Source organism: Trifolium pratense, linkage group LG3 (genome assembly GCF_020283565.1).
Source record: "Trifolium pratense cultivar HEN17-A07 linkage group LG3, ARS_RC_1.1, whole genome shotgun sequence".
Taxonomy (NCBI): Eukaryota; Viridiplantae; Streptophyta; class Magnoliopsida; order Fabales; family Fabaceae; genus Trifolium; species Trifolium pratense.
The window spans coordinates 51,280,668-51,303,755 of record NC_060061.1 but is presented as its reverse complement, the minus strand read 5'-3'; the positions used below and the strand labels follow the sequence as shown (position 1 = coordinate 51,303,755).

At 32.7% G+C, this 23,088-nt stretch overlaps 4 protein-coding genes and 1 pseudogene across 4 annotated transcripts; all 5 read left to right on the top strand.

Annotated features, from left to right (window-relative positions):
• Window positions 1-3,337: 3,337 nt before the first annotated feature.
• LOC123915352 (F-box protein At4g22280-like) lies at window positions 3,338-5,138 on the top strand. Its single transcript, XM_045966481.1, has 3 exons — window positions 3,338-3,463; window positions 3,945-4,883; window positions 4,974-5,138. The coding sequence occupies exons 2-3, from the start codon at window positions 3,969-3,971 to the stop codon at window positions 5,136-5,138; spliced, it is 1,080 nt and encodes a 359-aa protein (XP_045822437.1). The 5' UTR covers window positions 3,338-3,463; window positions 3,945-3,968.
• Window positions 5,139-8,053: 2,915 nt separating this feature from the next.
• Window positions 8,054-9,590, top strand: LOC123915351 (F-box/LRR-repeat protein 13-like). The gene is made up of 3 exons (XM_045966480.1): window positions 8,054-8,938; window positions 9,063-9,206; window positions 9,324-9,590. Exons 1-3 carry the CDS (start codon window positions 8,054-8,056, stop codon window positions 9,588-9,590), a joined length of 1,296 nt encoding a protein of 431 aa, XP_045822436.1.
• Window positions 9,591-11,143: 1,553 nt separating this feature from the next.
• LOC123915350 (putative F-box/FBD/LRR-repeat protein At1g78760) lies at window positions 11,144-12,429 on the top strand. The gene is made up of 2 exons (XM_045966479.1): window positions 11,144-12,031; window positions 12,154-12,429. The coding sequence occupies exons 1-2, from the start codon at window positions 11,144-11,146 to the stop codon at window positions 12,427-12,429; spliced, it is 1,164 nt and encodes a 387-aa protein (XP_045822435.1).
• A 2,535-nt stretch (window positions 12,430-14,964) lies between these two features.
• LOC123915349 lies at window positions 14,965-17,629 on the top strand (annotated as a pseudogene).
• A 2,712-nt stretch (window positions 17,630-20,341) lies between these two features.
• On the top strand, window positions 20,342-21,540 carry LOC123915348 (F-box/FBD/LRR-repeat protein At1g16930-like). The gene is made up of 2 exons (XM_045966478.1): window positions 20,342-21,253; window positions 21,376-21,540. The coding sequence occupies exons 1-2, from the start codon at window positions 20,342-20,344 to the stop codon at window positions 21,538-21,540; spliced, it is 1,077 nt and encodes a 358-aa protein (XP_045822434.1).
• Window positions 21,541-23,088: the final 1,548 nt, after the last annotated feature.

The window sequence follows — 23,088 nt, the reverse complement described above, 5'->3', positions numbered from 1 at the left end:
TCAAAAAAACACCTCATAACTATTTTTCTCCATGCCCCTTTCGCATGTGCTTCGCAAGACATTGGCGCTTTGGTCTCCTCTTATTTTTCATTGGACGGTTCGGATGGACTTCGCCGTTATTTCCCAACTAAAATATAAAAGGCTGTATTACATCGAGATGTCAATTCTTCCGGCCGCCCAATAACCTATAACGCTAGTCACTACTCCCACTAGGGCTAGGACTTAGGGGGGAGAGTGGAGCCCCAAGAAGGGATACTACTAATGATTGCTTCAATTGCTTTCTTTATCTTGTGGTTGACAGTCATCGACTGCAATCGAAAGTTTCGTTCATGTTGTAGGATTGGGGCGGTGTCCGTCCCAAGGTTTTAAATTGCGGTTGCGGATGTGGTAACGGTTGCGATTGTTGCGAATGCGTTCATTGCGGTTGTTGCAGCGCACAATACGGTTGTTGCGGCGCGAAATATCATTTTGAAATTTCACAAGCTACATATAATGAAACTACGATGTAACTACACTATTTATCGACCATTGCATAGTCTTAGTTTATTATTTCATAAACACTAATTTGAATGTTTTTAAAATACACGGTTGAGAGATCATTAAAAGTAAGATTTTTCATTAGATTTGACACAAATTAGGATTTGAAATTTATAAATTTCATTTTTTGGTGAGAAAATTTGAACGAACATCACCGAAAATGTCTGATGCGGTTGTGATACAGTTATGATGCGGTCGTACACATGAATTAATATCACACTGCAATTGCGCTGCGATGCGGTTGCAGAGGCTACCGCATCAGTAATACTGCGGCCGCAATTGCGGATGCCAACCGCAATTTAAAATCTTTGTCCCACCACACTAATGTAAAGATTGGGCGGGGGAGAGGCTATTTCGACATAAGATAAATTATTTTTGATCGAGTTCCAGCTAACATTGACTCAGTTGGGAGACAACACCCACATGAAAATCCCATATTCAAAGAGAAAACACTAAAAGCAGAAAATAATCTATTCCATTCCAACAGCAGGTCAAAAAACAACAAAGAAGAACCAAACCAGACATCACATAAATAAACCATCCAAATTCAAAACCCTCTCCTTCTAAAGTCCTTCACTCCTTTCACTTCATGTACTATTTCTTTGTTTCTCCCTCTCTTCACCTAAACTCACAAAGAGACTCTAACATGACAAATTTATTTATTTTTTTGACAAACACATAGACAAATTTTTATACTTCCTCCGGTTCTTCTTAATATAAGAGAGACTTTACTTTCTAGATTGATTGAGAATCTAATGTATGTAGTTCATATTATAGGCTAAATACATTAGATTCTCAATGAATCTAAAAAGTAAAATTTCTCTTACATTAAGGATCGGAGGAATATTTTTTTTTGGTTTTTCACCACCAGTTTAATCTGGTTCGGGGTCAGTTCTGACATCAAGTGGTTCCAGCCCCCTCACGTTCGCAGTTGTAGAGATCGAACTGCGGTCTTCCATACCAAATTCAACGCCAATCACCAATGAACCAACTGACGATTGGTTGAGTATTTTACTAGTTAAAGTACTGTGCTTCCACACGGGTTGTGTATATACCAATTTATTACATATAGTTTACTCCTCCCAATATCGTGATCCGCAAATTTTTTAATAGATGAAAATGAAACACAGTTTCTAAGACAAAAAAAATTACTAACAAGGTGTACCAATTTATTATACTCCCTCAGTCCCATATTAAGTGACCGATTTTGAAAATATACACTATTCATCTATTTGGTTTGATCATGTTTTTCTACTAATAAATAAAAATAAATATTAGCATATAAGATGTTATTGGATTCTTCTCTACGAGTATTTTCAAAATATTAAATTTTTATAATTTTTACTATTATATAATTTAAAATATTAATCGTCAAAGTTATGCATCGACATACGTGAAACAGTCAACTAGGTCACTCTTTTTGGGATGGAGGGAGTAATTTATTTGAGATGATATTTCCTCCGTCAAAATTTGATTGACACAGTTGACTATTTCACGCATGCCAATGCTTAACTTTAAAAATTAATATTTTTAATTGTATAATAGTAAAAATTATAAAAATTTGATATTTTGAAAATATTTATCGAGACGAATCAAACATCTTGTTTATTAGTAGAAAAATAAGGTCAAAGCAATATGTGTAAATAGTGCACAACAGTCAACTGTGTCAATCAAATTGGGAAGATGAGAGTATATTTTTTTTAGGTAAATTAAAAGCATCATAATGACATCATAATGGCTAATAGACATTCGAGAAACGTCTAGTAGCACTAATCTTATACGAAACTATACAAAGTGAGGGACCAAACCTTACCCAGATAAAAAACAAAAGAAAAAGAAATAAAAGAACAAAAATAACAAAAACAAAAACAAAAAAGGAACAAAAACAAATCCAAAATTAGGGATATCCCTAAACTAGTCCTCAAAGAGAACATGTGGCAAGGTTTCCCACAAAAGAAAACCTCTATATCGATCGAACCTAAGAGAAGTTGACTAGCCATACTTCCATATTCGACTATAAAACTCCCATAAAGGATCATGGAGTGTATCGTGGAGGTGGACCCCTAGACCGGGTAGGATAACTCCAAGGCTGCGCGCAATCCGTTGGTTTTATTTTTTAGTTTTCTTAGACACGTACGAAGTGAATGGAACTTCCTCTTCGGTATTGGTACTTTTTAGAGATGATATATAATACTCCCTCCGGTCCTTTTTATAAGAAACACTTTGGAATTTTTATTTGGTCCTTTTTATAAGAAACACTTTGACACAATTCCATTTGTACCCTTATTAAATACAATCAAATAATTCATTATAATGCTAGTGCATTAATTAGATAGTCCTATTTCACATGCTAGTCAAAGGTTAGTTTTGGAATATAACATAAAATGTTAGAATCATTAATGAGAAAATTTACCTTCCTTGGTCTGTGTGATTTTGTCAAAGTGTTTCTTATAATAAGGACCGGAGGGAGTAGAAGGCTTAATTAGTAAAATGGTCCCTTAAAGATATTTTTTGTTTCATATTGGTCCCTTGAAGAAGAAAAGGTTCGAATAGATCCCTTAAAGAAAAAAAAAGTCTGAATAGATTTCTTAAAGACATCTTCGCTAATCAGTTTGGTCTTATTCAGGCTTCTTTTAAAGAACCAAACTGATTAAGGGAGATGTTTTAAGGGACAAATATATATTAATATTGAGGTCAAATAGTTAATGATAATTTTTTATCGAATATTACTTATCTCCATGTTGAAATCTCTTTTTTCATTAACGGTGCATTGGGAACACTCATAATGGTGCACTTGAGTGTAATAAAACTGCATTGGGAACACACATAATTCTCAAGAAAAGCAAGGGTCTACACAGTACAAATTGTCTCAATCATTCTCAATCGTTTATCGTTTCCAATTTTAGTTGATACTCCAAATCTGAAGGTATTCTCAATTTCTTCAACTATTAGGGTTTTATACTGTCATTTTTGTTTCACTACTATTTTACATGTTACTGATTGTAACCTGATTATTCTTCCCCTTCTCAGTTAATTTTCTTATTGTCTCTTAATTTTATTCCACCGATTGTTACATGCTATTTGAATCAGAACACGCTTTTAATCATAACGCAGTACGGTGAAGAAAAAGTGAGCGCTAATCCTATTAGATAAATATGCCGGAATCCACCGGAAAAATTTGGAATCCACCAAATTTGAGGAAAATCTTTGAATTTTTATTCAAGGCTATAATAGTTTAGTTTAAATACTAAATAGTAGTGAAAAATAAAAATAAGAAATCTACCTAAAATAATACAATACTGAAGAAATCCTTCTACATCAAATCACCATGCATATATATAGGTTGATTATTAGCATATGATATTACCTTTTAGATACTGATTTCATGTAACATTAATCCATTTCAGTTTTGCTTTTTGTTTGAGAAGATAATGAAGAGAGGAAGGAATGAGCATATCATAGAAAAGAATAATGAAGACAGACTCAGTGCTTTGTCTGATGATGTTTTACATCACATACTCTCCTTTAACAATGCCAAACAAGCTGTTCAATCTTGTATACTCTCAACAAGATGGAAAATTCTTTGGAAGACTCTTCCTACCCTAACTTTGAAACTCTCAAGCCATTCACTAACCTCGTATTGCTCTTCTGAAACTCTCGAGCGTTTCACCAAATTTGTCATTGCAATTTTGTCTCAACGCGATGTTGCAGCCCCATTGCTTGTTCTCGATCTTGACTGTGACGATAGCATTGATCTAAAACTACTTAAAATGATTTTGACGTATGCCTTTATGCATAATGTCCAGCGATTACTAATTGATGTCAAATGTCAAATTGAAAAATTTCCACCTTCCTTCTTTTCATGTCAAACTTTAAGGTCTCTTAACCTTTATGTTAATCGTCAAAGAACATTATATCCTAATTCTTTGAATTTGCCGGCATTAACCAACTTGTCTCTACAGAGCTTGATCTTTTGTGTCAACAATGATGGTCGTGGTGATCCTTTTTCGACACTAAAGAGATTGAATAGTTTGATCATTAACGATTGTCTAGTTAGTGATAATCAAAGCCTCTCAATTTCGAGTGTCACACTTGCCAATTTATCAATTAGTGGTAACATGAAATTTCAGTTATCTACTCCAAGTCTTTGTACCTTTGATTATTCAGGTACTCCACTTCAGAAACTCTGTGGGACTATGAACAATCTCTCTTCAGTCAAACATGTAACTATATATGTGCCTAATAACAAATTATCAAAAGGTGAGAACACACCTTTTATTCTACTCAATTGGCTGATTGAGCTTGCTAATATCGAATCATTGGCAGTTTCTCTGCATACTCTGAAGGTACTTCTAAGAATGTTTGCGTTCGTAAAAAATTTAGCAGTTTCACTTTTTATTACAGCAACTGATTTACTATCTTCCCTAAATGATTAGGTGCTCTCCTTAGTTCCTGATTTATTCAACGCTGAGTTCTCTTCCTTGTATAACCTGAAGTCACTGAAAGTAACATATTTACCTTCTTCATCCATAGCTAAAGAAGTAGTGGACTTTTTGCTTCAAAATGCACCGTTAGCAAAGGTTACATCTTACCTTGATTAAGGTAAATGTGCATACAACTTGTTAAATACTATTTTTATGGTTTGGTTTTTACATTTACATGTTTAATTATATTGACTCATTTAATTTATTTTACTTATGCATGTTTGATAATACATTAATTTGATGTGTTTTGGACTAAAAACTAACTAATTTTTGGTTCTTATTTTCCTTGTTATTGATACCTACTTTGGTTTTCCTTTTGTGTACAATTACATAAATGGCTTGTAATTAATCTAAATTTGTGTGGAAGTCAATACAAGTTCATACTCTTTAATTGTGTTACTTTTTCAGTGGAAACAATAACCAAGTTCAAACAAGAATAGAAGCTAAGCTATATTTGTTGGGTTGAAGAATAGGTTGGAATCAACAACTTGTAATGATGCATAAGTTTTGCCAAAGATTTGAATCAAGAACTCAAAGCATGGATGCACTGCACTCACACCAATAGAAATCTTTCTACCACCTAGATAGTTTTTATTTTCGTGCATTTGACCTATACTATTGTACCTAATTTGTTTCATATATCTTCTACTTTCTCGAGAATTATATATTTCAGTTTTTTTGGGGAGCCTTTTGTGATGTGATTTGAAGTCTCATCTTCTGGGTTGGGTTAAATAAATCTATAGGTTTGGTTGTCCTAACTATTGTTTTTCTTGAGATTGTTGTTATTGCTCTTATTTTTATGCTTCTGCATATTTTCATGTCTCTGTCAATCTACTATGTTGTTTATGTCACTTCTTTGATTAATAAAATTTCAAAACAGTAGAGGACACATCATAATTTGAGCATAGTAAATTAAATATATTACTCTAATATTGTTAGTTCCTTTAATAAAAGCTTTTGGATAGTTCATGTGTGGCTTAGGATATATAGAAGCTTTGGGATAATTCAAACAGTTTGATCTATATCTCTCGCGCTTCCATCAGCGTATAAGTGTATAGGAACCATGTTTGATATATGAACACAACCAATGGTGTATAACTGTATTCTCATGTTTGATAACTGAAAACGAGATTTGATTGTCCTGTTGTCTGCTGAAATCTGTCATACACGGTGGAAAAGGGTTGGAAGCATCAACTCTGGTAGTTTCTTTGTTGCAGCCATGGGACTGGTTCCAATCTGAATTTATGTCCTTATTTATGATTATTAGGTAGATTGATGAAAACATCAGTTTGTCCTTCTATACCAGAGGCCTCAGCCATAAAATGGAACTAATTAAGGAATACAATGATGTAGTGCCGGACATTAAAGTATTGCTTACCGATGGCGGTTGAATAGAATGAAAATGGGACCAGGAAGTTGTTTTGTGAGTTCGGTAAACATTTGTAGTTGCAGGTCTGCAATTTGTGGACGTAGGTTTTATTTTGGTTTTGCAATGTGGGTTCAGGTGTGATTTGGGTTCCGCTTTGTGCGTGCTGCAGTGTGTCGTTGAGCAGGTTGTTTCTCTTGTTGGTTGGCGTTGGAGCTAGTACGGTGTCCATGTCTGTTCACTCCTGCTTGTTTGTTGCTGCTGCGTTTTTTCGGTCATGCAGTTCTGGGCTTCTGGCCTATGTTGCCAAATTGCCTGAAACCCTAGATTCAATGGTTGGGAGCACTCCTTTAGCATTGCACCTTTAGGGTGTGTCCATGCTCTGGTCTGCCTAAGAGTCAAGTATTAGGCAACCCAGTCTAGATTGACAATGAACCTTGGGCCAATCTAAAACAAATATAATAACCAAATAGTTGTGTTCAAGTAAGGGTTGTTTGGAATAACTTATTTTTTAGCTTATGCAAAACAACTTATGAAAATAAATAAGTTTTTATGTTAATTTATAAGTTCTTACTAACAAAACCTGTATTTTTATAAGCTATTTTTTCATAAACTACCTTGATAAACTTATAATAATATCTAAAAACTTATTTATTTGCAAAAGCTATTTTGTATAAGCTAAAAAATAAGATATTCCAAACGGACCCTTAAGTTTTGCATATCAAGAACCCGAGTTCAATTTCTAGTAGAACAATTTTTGGCCAGATTTGACGTGTGGGGTTGTGCCAATTTTTTTTTAAAACCCACCCAACTAAACTTAACTTGTTTGCGTTGGATGTAAAACTTAACTGATTTGTGGTGAGCGAGAGTTGCGTTGGATGTTTTCTTTTTAAGAAAAACCAAACTAGAACCCGTAATATAAGTATTCGGGTTCGAAGAACTTATATTAAGTGTGTTCTGGTGAACCATTTAAAATCACAAAAAATGAATCGGAATAATTTTAAACAGTTTTTCAATAAATTTTATAAAACAAAAAATCTTTTACAAATCTGAACACTTGATGTGGGGTGAACAAAGTTAAATGGCAAAAAGGGTAAAATTGGAAAATAAAATAATTTGTAGGGGTGAATGGATAAATGTAGGGGTAGAAAAGAAATGGCGGGGGGGTCGGGAGTAAAAAGTTCTTATAACTATATGGTACATAGGGTCCATTTGGAATAACTTATTATTGAGTTTATGCAAATAAATAAATTTTTATGTATAAATATAAATTTGTTAATGTATTTTATGAAAAAATAGTTTATAAAAATACAGTTTTCGATAGTAGTAACTTATAAAAATGTATTTATTTGCATAATCTCAGAAATAGGTTATTCCGAATGGACTCATGGAACTACAAATTTCTAAATCATATATACATATATAAAATTAAATCATATTTTTAATTAAGAAACTAATCCTATATATAAATTCTAAATAAATACTAAATATTCTAAATTAAAATATAAATTTTAAATATATTTAAATCTAAAATATTTAAAAAATATTTATACAATCAACTATATCAACTATATAAACCTCCCACTGAGAATAGAACAAGCCGCAAAATAAAAGAAAGTTTCTTGCCGATTCTTATCTCCCTCTTCCAATTTCCATTGAAGTCACAATGAAGAGAGAAAGACATAACGATGATGAAAAAGAAGATAGACTCAGTGATTTATCCGAATGTGTTCTTCTTCACATACTCTCCTTTTTGAGCGCCAAACAAGCCGTTCAAACTTGCATTTTGTCCAAAAGATGGAACAATCTTTGGAAGCTTCTTCCCACCCTTAGATTAAGTTCTTCAAACTTCGACACTCCGGATGGTTTCACCCAATTTACAACTAAAATTTTGTCTCTTCGTGATTATTCAACTACACTATACTATCTCAGATTTAGTAGCGAGGATTTGGTAAATCCTCAACTATGCATTCTAAATCGTGCTGTTTCACAAAATCTACAACGGCTACGTATCTCTCTCTTATATTATAAAATACACATTCTTGATTGCATTTTTTCATGTCACACATTAACTTCTCTTCAACTTTATGTTCGACATCCTAATGCGACAACATTATTTCCGAATTCCCTAAATTTGCCGGCATTAACCGACTTGTCTCTACGGCGCTTTGTGTTTCGTAGTGGCAATAATGGTCGAGCTGAACCCTTTTCAGCACTAGAAAAATTGAATAGTTTGTCCATTCAGTTTTGTAAAGTTTTAGATGCAGAAAATCTCAGCATATCTAGTGCCACACTTACCAATTTAACTATACAAACAAAGCAGGGACGGAATTACGGCAAAATTGAACTATATACTCCAAATCTTTATACATTTGCTTATGCTGGTATTCCTTTTGAGAAAATATGTGGGAGCCATCTTTGTTCTGTTAAACATGTAAATATTGATGCATATATGCGCGTGAATAATGCAGAGCCTCCATCCAATCTACTCAGCTGGCTGAAAGAGTTTACTGGAATCAAATCATTGAAAGTCACTTTAACTACTCTTGAGGTATATACTAATTCTTTCATACCGTAACTTGCCAAGTTTTGAAGCTTTATTTTTGTTTTCGTCGTAAGATACTTTTTTTATTCATTAAACTGGTCATCATTTACTGTCATCCTTCACTTCTTAGGTTCTCTCCTTAGTTCCTAATTTATTGAAGGATAAATTTCACTTCTTGTGTAACTTGAAGTCACTGCGAGTAAAAAAGGAAGGAATTTCATCTGGATTATCCACCACACCGATGCTTGCCAGATTTGCACGATTGTGTAACCATGTAATTCTTTCATACAATAACTTGCCAAGTTTTGAAGCTTTATTTTTGTTTTCTTCATAAGATACTTGTTTTATTCATTAAACTGATCATCGTTTACCGCCATCCTTCACTTCTTAGGTTCTCTCCTTAGTTCCTAATTTATTGAAGGTTATATTTCACTCCTTGCTTAACTTGAAGTCACTGCGAGTAAAAAAGGATGGAATTTCATCTGGATCTTCCAATACAATGGTAGATGGCAAATTCGTGCGGCTGTCTGTAAGATGCCAAGAAGAAGTTGACAAGTTTCGAAAAGCAATATATAAAGAAGGATCTCCAGCCATACCTGATGATATAGTTGTTTTTTTGCTTCAAAACTCACCTTCAGCAAAAAGTTCATATCATTAATTAGATTCAATAGGTGTAATGTGAATTCGACTTTTGAATAGGAGATTCTTTAGTTTGTTTTTTGCTTCCTCTATTTCTGTTTCCCCTTGGTCTCTATATATAGTTATAACTTATTATCATGCATTAATATAACTACAACTCCCTTAGGTGGAGAAACAAATTGTTATTGGATCATACTAACATATAAGACTAGTATGATTTAACTTCTTGCTCATAGAAGCTTTTTAGCTGCAAAAAACATTAGCTCCAAGGAACAGATAAATGTATGTAACTCATAATTAAGAGCTACAAGTATGATAAAAGTTTTAGTTTCTAAAATACAAAAGTTAAATAAGATTGTTAAAAGTTAAATAAGATAGTTCCGCGCAACGCACCGCAATTGCAATTGCAATTGCAATGTGTCTATATCTGTCTAGTTTTTTTACCAAAAAATAAAATTTACCAAACTCAAATCTTAATTTTATGTCAAATCTAATGAAAAATCTTACTTTTAAGAATCTCTCAACCGTATATTTTTAAGCACATTCGAATAGTGCTTATGGAATAAACTAAGACTTTGCAATGGTGGGTAAATAGTGTAGTCGCATAATAATACCATTCTATATAATTTGTGAAATTTCAAAATTATTTCACACCGCAACAACTGCATTACGCTTTGAAGCAACCGTGATGACCACAATCGCATCAACAACTTCGTAACTGCTCTTTAAAACCTTGGTTGCAACTTGTAAGGCTCTTAATATGAACCCATATAGGATTTTATAATGGCAAATATATAGTATTGTTTATAGTAGAATATCTTATATCTATGTGATTTGATATGATTAGATTAATGTGTCCATTTTTCCGTGATTGATAGTTGATTGACAGTAAAGACAGTTATATAAAGTATGGCTTCGGTGAATATAAACCGAAGTAATTCAGCGAGTGGTTTATATAAATCGAAGTTCTGTGGCTGCGGTTCGTAAAAACTGAAGTTTTCTGGCAAAATTTTTTCAAATTGCAAGGGGCAAAATGAGATTTTTGGGGGTATAAAAGAAATGGGGGGTCGGGTGAGAAAAGTTCTTATAACTATATGGTTCTACATATGGCCCATTTGGAATAGCTTATTATTGAGTTTATGCAAATAAATAAATTTTTATGTATAAATATAAATTTGTCAATGTATTTTATGAAAATATAGTTTATAAAAATACAGTTTTCGTTAGTGGAAACTTATAAATTAACATAAAAATGTATTTATTTGCATAATCTCAAAAATAGATTATTCCGAATTGACTCATGAAACTACAAATTTCTAAATCATATATATATATATATATAATTAAATCATATTTTTAAATAACAAACTAATATCCTATATATAAATTCTAAGCAAATACTAAATATTCTAAATTAAAGTATAAATTTTAAATAGATTTAAATCTAAAATATTTAAAAAATATTTATACAATCAACTATATAAACCCCCACTGAGAACAGAACAAGCCGCAAAATAAAAGAAAGTTTCTTGCCGATTCTTACTCCCTCTTCCAATTTCCATTGAAGTCACAATGAAGAGAGAAAGACATAACGATGATAGAAAAGAAGATAGACTCAGCGATTTATCCGAATGTGTTCTTCTTCACATACTCTCCTTTTTGAGCGCCAAACAAGCCGTTCAAACTTGCATTTTGTCCAAAAGATGGAACAATCTTTGGAAGCTTCTTCCCACCCTTAGATTAAGTTCTTCAAACTTCGACACTCAGGATGGTTTCACCCAATTTACAACTAAAATTTTGTCTCTTCGTGATTATTCAACTGCACACTATCTCAGATTTTGTAGCAAGGATATGGTAGATTCTCAACTACTCGAATGCATTCTAAATTGTGCTGTTTCACAAAATCTACAACGGCTACTTATCTCTCTCTTATATTATAATATACACATTCCGGCTTGCATTTTTTCATGTCACACATTAACTTCTCTTAAACTTTATGTTCGACATCCTAATGTGACAACATTATTTCCGAATTCCCTAAATTTGCCGGCATTAACCCACTTGTCTCTATTGTGCTTTGTATTTCGTAGTGGCAATGATGGTCGAGCTGAACCCTTTTCAGCATTAAAAAAATTAAATATTTTATCCATTAGGTTCTGTAAAGTTTTGGATGTAGACAATCTCAGCATATCTAGTGCCACACTTACCAATTTAACTATACAAACAAAGCAGGGACGGAATTACTCCAAAATTGAACTATCTACTCCAAATCTTTCTACATTTGCTTATGGTGGTACTCCTTTCGAAAAAATATGTGGGAGCCATCTTTGTTCTGTTAAACATGTAAATATTGATGCATATATGCGCGTGAATAATGCTGAGCCTCCATCCAATCTACTCAGCTGGCTGAAAGAGTTTACTGAAATCAAATCATTGACGGTAACTTCAACTACTCTTGAGGTATATTATTTCTTTCATACCATAACTTTCCAATTTTTGAAGCTTTATTTTTGTTTTCGTCGTAAGATACTTGTTTTATTCATTAAACTGATCATCATTTACTGTCATTCTTCACTTCTTAGGTTCTCTCCTTAGTTCCTAATTTATTGAAGGTTAAATTTCACTCCTTGTGTAACTTGGAAACACTGAGAGTAAAAAAGGTAGGAATTTCATCTGCATCTTACGATTCAATGGTACATGGCAAATTCGTGCCGCTGTCTGTCAAATGCCAGAATGAATTTGCCAAGTTTCGAGAAGCCATATTTAAAGAAGGATCTCCAGCCATACCTGACGATGATATAGTTGTCTTTTTGCTTCAAAATTCACCTTCAGCAAAAAAAGTTCATATCATTAATTAGAATCAATAGTTGAAATGTGAATTCCACTTTTGAATTGGAGATTCTTTAGTTTGTTTTTTGCTTTCTCTATTTCTTTTTCCCCATGGTCTCAATAGTTACAACTCCCTTAGGTGGAGAAACAAATTGTTATTGGATCATACTAATAATATATAAGACTAGTATCACTACAACATTTTTGACTTTAGGCCACACTTTTTTTTAGCAATGCAGTAAAACCGCTCCTAAATAACACAATGGGCCGCGGTCATATAATCATTGCCAGTTTTGCTAGCAACAGTTAAATAAGAGTTCCCGAAGAGTAGAAGAAGCGACGCTTAGGTGGAGAAACAAATTGTTATACATATTTATTTGAGGGGAACTCCCTTAACTGAAACTTACAAAATGATCTAATTTTTTTTGAGGGGAACTGCGGATAAAGCCACAGTGGCATCTTCGGGGTTTAGTGTTTATTTAGCTGTTAGTAATTAAATTCTTGCCATTATGTTTGTTTGTATCTTTGTTGTGTTTTTGGATTGTCCATTGTTTTACATTTTGGGCTTAAGAATGGTTTGTTTCTTATGTGTACACATCGTGTTTGTTGGAAAACCTTTGTCTCCTCTTCACGAAACACATGGATTTCATATTTGTGGTGAATTCGGTCAATTTAAAGATTACTAATATAATAGTCGATTTGTGCTCGTATAAGTCAAAAAAATCATCTAGACAAAATCAAAGATTGTGAATCTTATCTTCTCCTTTGCCTATGACCACTTGTGGATGATATCAATTTGGGTGTTGGGTTTTAGATTTTGGTTTGATGAACATCTCTTGAATTTTGATCTCTCAAAATATCATATTGTGCAAGATTTTGGTTGTTTGTCTACTTGTGCTAATTTTAAAATATGATGGGAAATGTCCTAGCACATTATATGTTCACTTTCATTCCCGATCCAACCATAAAGCCACCAAATTTAAGATTTTAGTCCCCCAATTTTTAAATTTTTATAAGCTCAAATTTAGGCCCCAAAATTAAATAATTGTGATTATATAGTGATTAATTGATTATATAATAGGTTTTTTCTATAAGCAAAATTATATAATAGGTGTTTCTAGCTCCGTTTGATTACAACACTGCATCATCAATTATTTTATTTTATTTTTAAAAACACCATCAATTTGCTTAAAATTATTTTTTGATAGATCACTAATTTGCTTTAGTAAGTAATATATTTATTTACAAATTCTTGTTGCTAAATATATTACTCAAGTTTTTTTATGCGAAGCATTGTACCAAGATTTTTGGCTCTCGAGTAGAAACTCAAGGTATCCTCCTCACAACTAAAGGTCATCTAAAAACCCTCCTAATACCAAAAACGAAAATTACAATAAAAATAAAGAAAATTGGACTTAATTGTTTATTTATTTAGTCCAGTATTATTAGACCGCAAATCAGCCCAAAGATGCTTCTTATCATGTGAATTGGCTTCAAGTTGGGCTCAAACCATATTCATCCAAAATATTTTTTTTGCATTTTTTATAAGTTTCCTTCCACATGTTTAGGGAACTCATGATCGTATCAATTAATCTCTATGAATACACATACATATATTGATGTACGTAATTAATTATCTGTCATACGTATTTTATGGAAAAATATTTTATACAAATACAATTTTCGTTAATGAAAACTATATATTAACATAAAAATAGCTTTACGTCAAAAAAAAAACATAAAAATAGCTACAAGTTCCTAAATCATATCTTTAAATAATAAACTAATCCTATAAATTATAAAAAAAAACCTAAATATTCTAAATTAAAATATAAATTTTAAATTCCTACTATTACCTTATTTTAAATATATAAATTTAAACTATATTTAAATCTAAAATATTCAAAACATATTTAGAACATTACTATTATTTTTTTTGACTAGACATTATTATCAACAATATAAATAAACACCACTATAGAAAGAAAGAAAAAAAAATATAAACACCAATAAGAGAAATTCAGAAAACAAAGAAGAAAAAAGCTTAAATACATTTTTACCCACTATTTTGAATAAATCGGAATTTTACCCTCTTATTTTAAAATCTAGAATTTTACCCTCTTATTTTATAATTCTTTGGATTTTTCCCCGTACACTACAAGAAAATCTAGGATTAGCTACGACGGAGTTTGTAGCTAGAGTTTTGTTTTTTTAATTAAAGGCTTAATGAGTATTTTGGTCCTTAAAGAAATTTTATGTTTCACAATAGTCCCTTAAAGAAAAAAAGAAGTCCGGATTGGTCCATTATTGATATGTATGTTAGTCTCTGCCGTTAACTCTTAATTAACATCACATCTAAAGTTATTTTTGTCTAAATGTGAACCATTAGATATTTTTGATCAAATGAAAACCATTGGATCTTGTAGGGTTTGTGAATTAGTGGCTATGTTTTTTTTTTTTTACGGTATAAAAGAAGGTTGTTACATCAAATTGGCAGCCGCCCATTCTAGGTTTATTGAATACTATTTCTCATCTCCCTCTTCCAATTTCCATTGGCAGTCACGATGAAAAGAGAAAGACATGACGATGAAGATAGACTCAGCGATTTATCCGAATGTGTTCTTCTTCACATACTCTCTTTTTTGAACGCCACACAAGCCGTTCAAACTTGCATTTTGTCCAAAAGATGGAACAATCTTTGGAAGCTTCTTCCCACCCTTAGATTAAGTTCTTGGTACTTTTATACTATGAATGATTTCACCCAATATACAACTAAAATTTTGTCTCTTCGCGATCATTCAACTGCATTGTACTATCTCAGATTTAGTATTGAGGGTATGGTAGAGCCTCAACCACTCGAAACCATTCTAAATTGCGCTGTTTCACAAAATCTAAAACGGCTACGGATCTTTCTCTATTATTATAGTATACACATTCCGGATTGCATTTTTTCATGTCACACATTAACTTCTCTTAAACTTTACATTCGACATCCTATTATGACACCATTATTTCCAAATTCTCTAAATTTGCCGGCATTAACCGACTTGTCTCTGTCGCGCTTTGAATTTCATAGCCAAGATGGTCGAGCTGAACCCTTTTCAGCACTAGAAAAATTGAATAGTTTGACCATTCGGTTTTTGTAAAGTTTTTGATGCAGAAAATCTCAGCATATCCAGTGCCACACTTACCAATTTAACTATACAAACAAAGGAGGAACTGAATTATGGCAAAATTGAACTATCTACTCCAAATCTTTCTACATTTGCTTATGGTGGTATTCCTTTTGAGAAAATATGTGGGAGCCATCTTTGTTCTGTTAAACAAGTAAATATTGATGCATATATGTGCGTGAATAATTCAGAGCCTCCATCCAATTTACTCAGCTGGCTGAAAGAGTTTACTGAAATCAAATCATTGACGGTAACTTCAACTACTCTTGAGGTATACTAATTCTTTCAATACCATAACTTGCCACTTTTTGAAGCTTTATTTTTGTTTTATTCATTAAACTGATCATCATTTACTGTCATCCTTCACTTCTTAGGTTCTCTCCTTAGTTCCTAATTTATTGAAGGATAAATTTCACTCCTTGAGTAACTTGGAAACACTGAGAGTAAAAAAGGTAGGAATTTCATCTGCATCTTATGATCCAGTGGTACATGGCAAATTCGTGCCGCTGCATGAAAGATGCCAAAAAGAAGTTGACAAGTTTCGAAAAGCAATATTTAAAGAAGGATCTCCAGCCATACCTGATGATATAGTTGTCTTTTTGCTTCAAAACTCACCTTCAGCAAAAAGTTCATATCATTAATTAGATTCATTAGGTGAAATGTGAATTCAATTTTTGAATAGGATCGAGATTATTATCGAGATTATTTAGTTTGTTTTTTGTTTCCTCTATTTCTGTTTCCCCTTGGTCTCTATATATAGTTATAACTTATTATCATGCATTAATATAACTACAACTCCCTTAGGTGGAGAAACAAATTGTTATTGTATCATACTAACATATAAGACTAGTATGATTTAACTTCTTGCTCATAGAAGCTTTTTAGCTGCAATAAACTTTAGCTCCAAGGAAGTGATAAATGTATTTAACTCATAAGAGCTACAAGTATGATAAAAGTTTTAGTTTCTAAAATACCAAAGTTAAATAAACCAATTGTATACTCTCAAAAAGATGGAAAAATCTTTGGAAGACTCTTCCTACACTTATATTAACTTCTTCACAGTTTACCAGTAACAGGGCTTTCACCAAATTTGTGTCTCATATTTTGTCTCTACGGGAAACTTCAAATACGTCACTTAACACCTTTGATATTCACCATAATGATATCACTCAGCCTCAACTACACAAAAGGATTTTAAAATATATTTTTTCACACAATGTCCAGCTATTACAAATTGATACGAGTTGTTATGAACTACGATTTCCCCCTTCCTTCTTTTCATGTCACACTTTAACGTCTCTTAACCTTTCTTATAAGTATTATTTTGAGAGAATATTATTTCCTAATTCTCTGAATTTTCCAGCATTGACAAACTTGTCTCTTAAAGGCTTTATGTTTTGTGTTAACGATGCGTCAATCCATTTTCGACATTAACCAGATTGAATAGTTTGAACATTATCAATTGTATATGTAGTGGTAACCAATGTCTCTGCATATCGAGTGCCACACTTGCCAATTTAACAATAAGAGGTGATAATTATGGGTCTAACATTAAATTTTTTCAGTTATCTACCCCAAGTCTTTGTACTTCGATTATTCAGGTACTCCGCTTCAGAAACTCTGTGGAGCATGAGCAATCTCTCTTCAGTCAAACATGTAACTATTTATGTGCATAATAACAAAATATCAGAATCTGGGAATATTTCTTTGGATCTACTCAATTGGCTTATTGAACTTGTTAATACTGAATCGTTGACAGTTTCTCTGAATACTTTGAAGGTACTTCTTTTGTGTTTCAGAAAACTTTAGAAGCTTCACTATCAGTTTTCAATTTTTTATTACACCAACTTTTCTTCTATATTTTCTGATTTAAGAGTTTTCCTTAATTGAATAGGTACTCTCCTTAGTTCCTGATTTATTGAAGGTTGAATTCGCTTCATTGTATAGATTGAAGTCACTGAAAGTAAAGTACTGTTCTTCTGCATCCATACCAAAGGAAATAGTGAACTTTTTGCTTCAAAATTCACCATCTGCAAAAGTTGACACATTACCTTAGTCAGGTAAATGTGCATTAAACCCAAATTTTCTGTTTTAGATATTGCCTTTTTCTTTGTTAGAATGTAGATTATATTGTCTAACTTATTAGATTTATCTTCCTTATACGTGTTTGTTAAAATTTGAAGTTGGGAATAGTCACTTATTTTTTTGTTCTTATTCTCATTTTTATTGGCACTTGTCTTGGTTTTCCATTTGTGTGCAACATATTGTAACATTAAGGATTAATTGAATTCCTAATTTCTTGCTGACATTATAAGTATAAACTTGATTGAGTACAATTACATATATGGCAAGGTTTTAAATTGCGGTCCGCATCCGCAATTGCAGCCGCATTATTGCTAATGCGGTAGCCTCCGCAACCGCATCACACCGTAATTGCGATGTGATTTTAATTCACGTGTATGAACGCATCACAACCGCATCACAATCTCATCAGAAGTCGCATCAGATGTTTTCAGCGATGTTTGTTTAAATTTTCTTACCCAAAAATAAAATTTATGAACTTCAAATCCTAATTTGTGTCAAATCTAATGAAAAATCTCACTTTTAATGATCTTTCAACCGTGTATTTAAGAACATTCAAATTAGTGTTTATGGAATAAACTATGACTATGCAATGGTGGATAAATTAATAGTGTAATTACATAGTAGTTTCATTATATATAGCTTGTGAAATTTCAAAATGATTTCACGCTGCAATAGCCGCATTGCGCGCCGCAATAAACGCATTCGCAACAACTGCAACCGTTACTGCATCAGCCACCTCAACCGCAATTTAAAACCTTGATATATGGCTTGTAATAATCTGAATTTGTGGGGAAGTTCATTAATAAAAGTTCATATTCTTAATGGTAACGGTGTTACTTTTTCAGTTGAAACCATAACCATGTTCACACAAGAAATAGGAATTATATATGTTTAGTTTTGCTCAAAATGGATGCACTATAACAAGAGAAACCTTTCTGCTATTATTTGTTATCTTACCTTTCGCGTTTTTATGCTTCTGCATATTTACGTTTCTTCATCAATTTAATAATATTGTTTTTGTCGCTTCTTTGGTTAGGAAAATTGCAAAGCAGTAGAAAACTCATCAAAACCTTTATGCAAAATATTGTTTATGTTGGGAATTGCCTTGAAAACGTGGAAAAAAACACTAATATGCTGTTTTTTTGCCCCGGGCGAAAAAAACCCGTGCCCCGGGCGAAATTTGAAGCAGGAAAAGGGGGCTCTCTGTTTTTTTGTCGCCCCAGGCGAAAAAACTGGTGCCTCAGGCAAAAATTTTCGCCCCAGGCAGAAAAAGTGGTGTCTCGGGCGAAAATTGCTGCAGGGTATTTAAAGGGTCACGTTTTCTGTTTTTTGACAACAAGTTTTGAGGGTTTCTTTCACCAAAATGGTGGCTAGGGTTAAGAGGGTTACTCTTTGTTCATCTCTAGGTTTTGGGTGTTGATTCTTTCATCTTGTAATCACTTATCATTGAAATCTCTTGGTTATGGGAAGATATTTGAGAAAATGGTAGAATTAGGGTTGAAGTCTAATTCTTGCGACTCTTTTGTATTGAATTTCGTTGTAATCAAGCTTTTCATTGATAGTGAAACGGAGAGTGGCTCTCTCCCCCAGAGTAGGTCGGTTTTGACTGAACTGGGTAAACAATTGCTTCGTGTTCTTTACAGTTTTATTACTTATCTTTTGTTCGTGATTATTATTGCTATTTCCACGTTTTGATTGCTTATTCGATTTGCTCCACACATCAAGATTATTGGTGTAATTCAATCATAATTCACAACGGTTTACTTGAGGACAGATTGAAATTTGAGAACTTGGCAGCAAGGAGAATACTGCAATAGTGTTATTTATTTAATATTCTAATGTTATCACTAATCATAAATTCTAATGAATTATTCAACAAGGTCAGAATAGTTACTTAACTCTTTCCACCTGAATTAAGAACTTCAACAAAATTCATTATGAAATTGTGAATATTTTTTAGGCCAATGCGACTTCTTATCTATCTGGAAGTTTTCAAATAAGTTTGTTGGAATTCAAAGACAAGTTCACCAACAAATTGTGGCACTATGGTATAAATAGCGGATAGATGATAAGCTAGCTTATAAGCTGCCTTATAGCGAATAAGCTAGCTGATTAAAGTGTTTGTTAAAATTAGTGCACTATAGGAAAATTAAAATGACATGAAAAAATAAGTATAAAATAACATGAAAAATAAGCTATAAGCTACTCCCTCTGTTTTCTTAAAAATGTTCAGTTCTATCATATTTAGCATTTCTAATGAACTGTCCAATTTGTGCTTTAAAATACGATTTGTCAAAAAAATTTTTTGATAAATATTTGTCAATTATTGTTACTCTCTCCTTTTTCTTAAAAGTGTCAAGTTAGAATGATAACACCAAATTAAGAAAGTGGATTTTTGCACCATATCTTCCTAATATACCCTCATTTTAATTTACCAATAAATTCCTATTTTTTTGCACCTAGTACTCATCTTATTTAAATCTTCAATGAATCGTTATTATAGGTAACAAATTCAGTTTAAATCTGAATATAACAAGGAAACAACAAATTTTTCTATCGTAAAAAAAAACTGAACAAACTTTCCGCAGGAAGAAGAAAAAGGGAAAAAATTAGGTTAGGTAATTTAAGTATGAGTTGTAATGCCTCGATAGTTTCAAGAAAAGCAAGACTACAAGCTCTACTAATGAAGAGAGGAACGCACGGACATAACAGAGAGAAGAATGAAGACAGACTCAGTGATTTGCCCGATGGTGTTTTACATCACATACTCTCCTTTTCCGATGCCAAACAAGCTGTTCAATCTTGTATACTCTCAAAAAGATGGAAAAATCTTTGGAAGACTCTTCCGACACTTAAATTAACTTCTAGACAGTTTACAACTCGCAGGGCTTTCACCAAATTTGTGTCTCATATATTGTCCCACCGCGATGCTTCAACGTCACTGTATACCTTTGATTTTCACCGTGCAGGTTTCATTGCGCCTCAACTACTCAAAAGGATTTTGAAATATGCTTTTTCACACAATGTCCAGCAATTACAAATCAATACGAGTTGTCGTGACCTAATATTTCTACCTTCCTTCGTTTCATGTCACACTTTAACATCTCTTAATCTTTGTTTTAACTTGTATGGTGTGCGAACAGTATTTCCTAATTCTCTGAATTTGCCAGCACTGACCAACTTGTGTCTACAATACTTTATCTTTTATGTTAACGATGATGGCCATGTCGATCCATTTTCGACATTAAACAGATTGAATAGTTTGAACATTTACCATTGTATGGTTCGTGGTAATCAAACTCTCTGTATATCGAATGCCACACTTGCCGATTTGAAAATAAACGATGACAGTTATGATGGGAGGATGAAGTTTTTTGAGTTATCTACTCCAAGTCTTTGTACCTTTGTTTATTGTGGTACTCCTTATCAGAAACTTTGTGGGAATTTGAGCAATCTCTCTTCTGTCAAACATGTAGAGATCATTGTTGCATATTGTTGTAATTACATACCTAAGAATACTTCTTTAGTTCTACTGAATTGGCTAATTGAGCTTCCTAATGCAGAATCATTGACAATTTCTCTGAATACTTTGAAGGTACATTAGGGAATGTTTGTGTTTGAGAAAACTTTAGAAGCTTTACTATCAGTTTTCAATTTTTTACTACACCAACTTTTCTTCTATATTTTCTGATTTAAGAGTTTTCCTTAATTGATTAGGTACTCTCCTTAGTTCCTGATTTATTAAAGGTTGAATTCCCTTCATTGTATTGCTTGAAGTCACTAAAAGTAGTAAAGGACCCTTCTTCTGCATCCATACCAGAGGAAATAGTGAACTTTTTGATTCAAAATGCACCATCAGCAAAAGTTGACACATTACCTTAGTTAGGTAAATGTGCATTAAACACAAATTTTCTGTTTTAAAGATTTTGCCATTTTCTTTGTTTTTGTTTCCTTCATCCCCATTTAGATGTTTGTTAGAATGTAGATGATATTGTCTACAACAGAAGTTATTGTGTCTAATGCAGAAGTTTTGCCAAGAGATTGGAATCAAGAGTGAGTCTTCAAAGAATGGGTGCACTATAACAAGAAAACACATGCCAAGAGAAACCTTTCTACTAGATAGCATGTTGTATTTGACTTTACTATGGTTCCTAATTTGTTTCTTGACTGCTACTTTTAGGATATTTATATCAATCTATCGGTTTAGTTGTCTTAACTCTTGTGTTGTCGCCAATATGTGTTTTATTTGTTATCTTGGCTCTGCTTTTTTATGCTTCTCCGTATTTTCTTTGCTGCATCAATCTAATAACATTGTCTCTGTTGTCACTTTGGTTAGTAAAAAAATTGCAAAGCAGTTGAAAACTCATCAAGATTGGAGCATTTTGCAGTAAATACAATGCTACAAAATATAGTTTACTTGATAAGTGTAGATTTAGATTAAGTAATGCATGGATGAAGCGACTTACACAAAAAAATGAGTTTTTTTTACTACTCTTTTTAGTGTCTTTCAAAAAAATACATATGAGGATTTATTAACAGGTTTTTACATCTTTCAGATTTGTTCATATCAAAGTGTTATGGCATTTCTTGTGTTGATAAAATTTTATAGCAGTAGTGGACAGATTGAAATTTGAGCACTTAGCAGCAAGTAGAATACTTAAATAGTCTATTGATTTAATATTCAAATATGAATGGAACCAGATACATTGCTATCACTAATCATATTTTTTTATGAATTCAACAAGTTCAGAATAGTTACTTAACTCTTTTGCAAGTTCATAATTTCTTGGTAATGTTTCAAGTTTTGACAATTACATCTTTGTTTCCACCTGCGATAAGAACTACAAATCTTGACAATACTTTCTGCGACCATAGATAGTTCGATCACAGATATTTGGACTGCACTGGGTTGTACACTTGTACTCATCGAATACAGAATTTTTTCGAGTTGGTCAAACAGGTGTTTGGTTGTTGTATAACTGGAGAATGAAAACAAATTTGACCCTGAAAGAGAAATGAAATGACTTCTGTAGTTCTGCGGCATGAGTTGGTGCTTAATCAAAATATCACACCTGATGCTGATCCAGTCCGCATCAAGTAGAGTATATAAAGGAAGCAAAACCTTCTGTCTAATTTTGTTGAACCTGAGAGGCATGGCAGCAGCAGTAATTCAGACATTGCTTTGTACCTGCCAAACCATGGCAATATCAATATTGACATATTTGTCTCTAATATTTTGTCTCTACGTGATGCTTCAATGTGCACACCTTTGATTTTCACCGCATTGGTGGCATGGAGCCTCACCTACTCAAAAGAAATTAACTCAAAATTTAACGAAATTTATAGGAGGGTACTATGTGAAAGTTTTGGAAAAAATTAACTCAAAATTTAACGAAAAGTTATAAGAAATTAACTCCAAAATTTAACGAA